The sequence below is a fragment of the Cibotium barometz genome, chromosome 2, assembly GCF_041138505.1.
Source record: "Cibotium barometz isolate CiBa-2024 chromosome 2, ASM4113850v1, whole genome shotgun sequence".
In the NCBI taxonomy this organism is placed as follows: domain Eukaryota; kingdom Viridiplantae; phylum Streptophyta; class Polypodiopsida; order Cyatheales; family Cibotiaceae; genus Cibotium; species Cibotium barometz.
In genome coordinates this window covers 8,842,806-8,848,475 of record NC_141047.1, presented here as the reverse complement: position 1 = coordinate 8,848,475, position 5,670 = coordinate 8,842,806, and the positions used below count along the sequence as shown (strand labels likewise).

Here is a 5,670-nt window from a genome sequence, read left to right as displayed (position 1 = left end):
AATCGTATGCATGAATGTTTGAGATCATAATTCAAGTATAAAGTGCTACATGATGGTAGTGGTGGCTACTTTACTATTAGAGATTTCAGCATAAGAGCAAACGCTTAGCCCATTAGATGGGTCAAGGTAGAAACCCGTATTGAACATTTGCTTGGAGATTTCTGAGTTGAAGTGGTCTGTACAGTGGACACCATCCCACAGGATATAAGTTCCGGGTTCAGAGCAGAGGAATGAGCTAATGCTACAAATATTTGAGTAATCAAACTCATAAGGAAAATGAGGCCCAGCTCCACAACATGCATCAAGAGCCCTGGTCAAACCTGTTAAAAGTCCATAGGTTAGCTAATAACATAATTTAATAGCTAGTTAGCCAAAATTGTGATGGTTTCCTTAGTAATATGATAGAAAATTAGAAAGTATATAGCTACCAAATGATGCTAGATTCCTCATAATATGAATGTGAGCACCATAATAGTCTGCAAAGAGGAATGTGCCATTAGTGTATATTCTTCTTAGGCTTTCCACTTCATTGAGCAACAATACACCATGGTTGTAAGCAACAATATTGTAGTCGCGCAAGCACCCATCGTTATTCCTGGTGGCAAGAAGGTTTTGTTCAAGAGAGCTAGACAAGCAACCGATAGGTTGGATGTCCAAAATTAAGAAGTGGCTTGCCCCATTGATGTATAAGGTCTGTTGTACAACATGTTTTCAATTAGGTTATGAAAGGTAAACATGGCATTCACTTAAACCAATAATTTCTTTGGACTTCAATAGAGTTTTTAGATTGGACAAGTAGTTCACTAAAGCAAGGAATAAGAAACATTACCTCTACTAGTTGTCTTATCTTTTGAATGACAAAAGGTACAACAGTTGCATTGATAAAACTCGTTGAGTGGGTGCTCGAGTAAAAAGCAGATGCGTAATCATTACCACCGATCCAAATGACATATAATCCATTAGCAAATGAAGCCAGGTTGGGCTTGCCTACACACAAAATATACAAATTTTGAGACAAGTACATACATAGTATATGGATGCACATGCAAAGTATTTTTAAGTTTCCCACGTGGTAGTGTCTCGTGTGCGTGCTCCACTTCTGCTTTAAGGGTAAGGTGCCATAAGAGTTGCTCGTCAAGATAGCTATCATCCCTTGAGTAGATGTGAAGGCTATTAAGTTGGGATCTGTTGAGCGCAGTTGCTCCGCCAATGGCATAGTTAACGCCGGTGCTGAAGTTGGCTGTGGTATTGTGGAACGGGTTCAATAGTGGTAGACCCAAGTATGTAGCTGCACACAATAAGCTTCTTTTAGCCAGCCCGATCATATATATATATATATAGATAGATAGATAGAAATAGTTGTATTTGTATATATAATAATAATAATAATAATAAAACGTGAGAAATTCAAACATCAAAGAACAAACCCAAGTAGTCGATCACCAGGCGGCCATCGCTAAAGCGGCAAGCAGGTCTGCCGGGATAGGTCTCACCGAAAGGCAGCACGGTCGACCTGAAGGCGTCTGAGTGGCCCATGAGGACTGCGTTCCCTGTGTCGGACAAGGAGTCGCCAAACACGAACATTGCAGGGTAGCTGCAAGGGTTTGCGGCAATCACCCCACTAATTGTAATCACTAAAGAGTTTATGAGAAAATATAGCAGCATCTGCATGACTACTTGTGCTCCCGGAGAATTCCAGCTCCAAAGAGACTCGAAATTGTGGGGCTGGTCACTGCTACTTATCCCCTATGGTTGGTCACTACAGAGAGAGAGAGAGAGAGAGAGAGAGAGAGAGAGAGAGAGGGGTCCAGTCGCGTTGGTGAGCGGGACATTGACTGCTCCATGGTTCCGTCGCCATGGTTCAATCGCGTTGTATGTACTGCCCAATGCCCATTGAATGACCGGTACGCTATTTTTTTTTTCCCAGCGTCTCGCTGCGCGGCATTTATACAGGTGCTTATTATAGCGGCATTGATCCAGCGCGGAACTAATAACAATGCTAACAGAGCACAGTTTATCCAGCGTCGCGCAACGGCATTAATAATGGCGCTTATAGAGCGACGTAATGTAAAAGGCTGCTAATGATGCCTTCTCGAGCTTCTACCATACACTAGCTGGTCATAAAAGTTGATGTTAGATATTAAAAGATGATCACATTGCTGCAAGAAGTTCGTGGTGAACTCAAATAAATGCTATTAATGATATCTTCTCTTTTTACAGCGCAGGTCCATGGGGGGACCCTTAAGACAGCTAAGCAAATAAGAGGCCTTAGCTACAAACCAAAAGCACTCACAGAAGAGAACATCGAACTGAACCAAACCATAGACAGAGACAGATGGCAGAGAATCCAGTGGCCTGAGGGTGAACCACCTGTATACGATGCAATGTACATGACTGAAAAGGTGTGATGTTTCCCTCAAAAATCCTCAGTGGACTAAACACGATGATCCGCATAATGAAGCCTTCTGTGGCATTCCTTCTCCAAACCTTGACACATGCTTTCCCTAGTGTTGGAGATAGAAGAACTCAGCACTTTCCTCCACTTCCTCCATGGAAGAACCTGCCAACAACCAGCTTCCGAACGTTCGCCTCTTGGTTGAATTTGCTTGGCCAACTTGAGAATACTGTCAAGAAATAGAAAGAAATTGTGATTACTTTTTATGTCATAGAGGGCTTCATTCCTTTGTTTCCAGACATGCCACAACAGCAGACATCTAACAGACTGCCAAGTTAAGGGGTCTAGCTGACGACATTCCCCTAAAAGCACTTCTTTCCAACTGAGCGGGAAGCTTCTAATCTTCTCAAAGGCATCATTAAGCACTCTCAGGAACTGTTTTGTGTCTAAGCATGAGTAAAAGAGATGAGAAACAGTCTCCAGATTTGCATTGCACCGAGGGCATATACCATTCCCGTGTCCCAACTTCCGAGCCCTCTCTTGCGTCCAAATTGCTTTGTGGACCACAAGCCATACCAAAATTGCATGCTTCCTTTCTTGGGCAAAGGCCCAAATAATTTTGAAGCGAAATGACCATTGTTGCTTATTCCAGTTCAGAGACCACCTTTTGTTGAGTTTGAGATCTAAGTTGGCTGCAATATGTGGGTTTGGAAGATTGACAAGGTTCATTGAAGATCCCCATCTAAGAGCTTTAGAAAACTCTTTATAATCACATTTACCCGCATGAGGAATGACAACATTCAATTCATTACATCTTTGCACAATAAGCTCAACACCACCCCACTGTAAGGAGAACTTGTTACTTATTTGAACATTGTTTAACATACCAGAAGAGTCGCATAGGTCTGCCCATACCTTCACCCCTGCTTTGAAACAAGAAAAGCCAATCTGTAAGTGATCATTGGAAATAGGCTTAACTAGATGACCAAACCAAACTGAATCAGCTGCATACGCATACCGGCCCCTCTTGGTATACATCTGGAAAGAAAAGAGATTTTTGAAGCCCATCCATGACTCCCAGATTCTGCAGGCAGAGCTTGCTGCCAGTAGGAGAAAGGTGGGCCTTAGAGAAAAGAACCTCATTGAGTGAGAACCCTTTTCAAGCTCTTTTGTTTTTTAAACAAAATTTGTCCACATTTCTTTTAAGCAGGTCTACCCAAACATCCTTGGAGAAGATGGCCCTTTGAATCCATTTTGCTACAAGTTTTTCTGCCAGCATTCCGATGTTGATGATGCCCAAACCACCCTGTTCTTTGTTCATGCAGCATACATGACAGGCCACCTTAACTGATCTTTCTTCTGTCAAGGAACCTCCCCATAGGAAGTTCCCCATGATTGTATTCAGGGAGTTCAATTGAGTTTTGGAGGGTCTCCAGCAGGCTAGAAAATAGACCACAGAGGGAATAATGAAGTGGTTAAGTACAAAAGCTCGAGAAGCAACACCCGTATTTATATGACTCCATTTCAAAACCTGGCTTTTGAGCTTCTGCATAACGAAATCCCATCTCTATTTGACAGAAATATTAAACCCCATGGGTATGCCTAACAGCCTGAAAACTACCCCTTTCGGAATAGCCTTACAAAACCAGCGCCAAGATTACTGGAGGAGGCACCCTTTCAAAAACTCTGAAACTAGTCTTAGCATGATTGATTTGAGAACCACTCGCTAAACAGAAATTATCCAGGCAAGCCATGAAGTGGACTGTAGTCTGAAACTCATTACGGAGTAGTGGATTGGTGTCATCAGCGAAAAGTTGCAGACATAAGGGTTCAGCTCTGTTAGGGACAGAGATGCCCTTGATATTGTTGTTGGATATTTCCTCATTCACCAATCACCCCAGGGCATCAGCAACAATGACAAAAAGCAGGGGAGACAAAGGGCACCCTTGTCTCACTACAAGGGATTGGGTTCATACCCGCGCTCTTAGCCGCTAAAAATGACTTGTGAAAAAAAGTAGCGGGCCCGTGTATCAGCGCGTGTATAATCGCGGCCAGAGACATGCGTGTAAAACCGCGTGTACAGTACCTCTCAGACGCGCGTATACACGGGTGTGTAGCCGCGTTTTTTTTTATAGACACGTTAATACACGCTTGTATACACGCTTCTTATTATATTAGACGCGGTTATACACGGGTGCATAGCCGCATCCTGTTCAGTTCCAATGTATAGACGCGTTTTTACTTGCGTCTATACACGCGTTTCTTTTATTTAGATGCGCTTATACACGCGTTATTGCCAGTTTATACGCGTTAATACACGCGTAATTTCCAGAGTATCCGCGCAGATACACGCAAGTTTTAGCAGTTTTGACGCGTTTATACACGCGAACAGAGAGCAAAAAAAAAATCCAGAGAGTGCTATTTGGTGCCTGAATACTGTTCCAGCATTCCAGCACCCAATAGCACTCTCTGGTTTAGGGTTTTTGGTGCATTAGACCATCCCATTAGACCATCCACGAAGAACATATGCACGAGGGAGATTAAGACAAGAACGACATGAATGCATACATTGTCATTACACGATTCAAGACAGCCATGAATGTAATACTATCGATCAATCAATTCAATATTACTATCAAAATTTCATACATGTATACAAGGGAGTCCATATCTCGAAGTAGCCCATGGCTTGAGTTTACAAAAAAATATATACAATCACATCCTAAATATGGAATGTGATACTACAAATCTGAGTACTACTCAGACCCAGATGATGACTCGGTGCTCCCCCCATGCTCAGATGAGCTCGCATCGGTCGGAATGTCCGAGGAGTAGTGCTCACGTCCACCCTCTGTAGCGGCAGCCGGTGGATCATCAGCAGCTTGTGCCTGTTCAAGTAATATATAGTATATAAGTATATATATATATATATATGCAATTCAATAAACCAAAACCATTCGTTACGAATTTTCAAGTACCTGTCGACCGTATGGTCTCATGGCCAACTCAAACTGCGCGTCCGTAATACGTCCCTCGGCTCTGAAGATGGCCCACGTGTCACGTCTGCTATGCCGGCGAGCATACGCAGTATCGTGGGTTGTGGGCTTCCTCCCCGTAACCCATCGCTGTATCATAATCAACACAATTTGTAAGATTAAAACAATTCATAGAATCAGGGATTTCATTAACGTCTTCACAATTTCGTGATCACGTTAACAAAACCTGTTGTTAACATAAAAATTCTTGTGATCACAATGTATATTCACGGGCATTTT

The 5,670-nt window shown here is 42.6% G+C and overlaps 1 protein-coding gene across 1 annotated transcript; it reads right to left on the bottom strand.

Moving 5' to 3' along the window:
• Positions 1-2,434: 2,434 nt before the first annotated feature.
• LOC147640610 (uncharacterized) lies at positions 2,435-3,788 on the bottom strand. Its single transcript, XM_086808277.1, has 3 exons — positions 3,612-3,788; positions 3,414-3,495; positions 2,435-3,318 (listed from the first exon to the last, which is right to left on the bottom strand). The coding sequence occupies exons 1-3, from the start codon at positions 3,786-3,788 to the stop codon at positions 2,435-2,437; spliced, it is 1,143 nt and encodes a 380-aa protein (XP_086664403.1).
• Positions 3,789-5,670: the final 1,882 nt, after the last annotated feature.

Coding starts and splice junctions, on each gene's coding strand:
- LOC147640610 (XM_086808277.1), bottom strand. CDS start 3,788: ATGGGGAACTTCCTATGGGGAGGTTCCTTGACAGAAGAAAGATCAGTT. Junction 3,496..3,611: donor TCTTCTCCAAGGATGTTTGG/GTAGACCTGCTT, acceptor TCCTACTGGCAG/CAAGCTCTGCCTGCAGAATC. Junction 3,319..3,413: donor ATGTATACCAAGAGGGGCCG/GTATGCGTATGC, acceptor GTTTCAAAGCAG/GGGTGAAGGTATGGGCAGAC.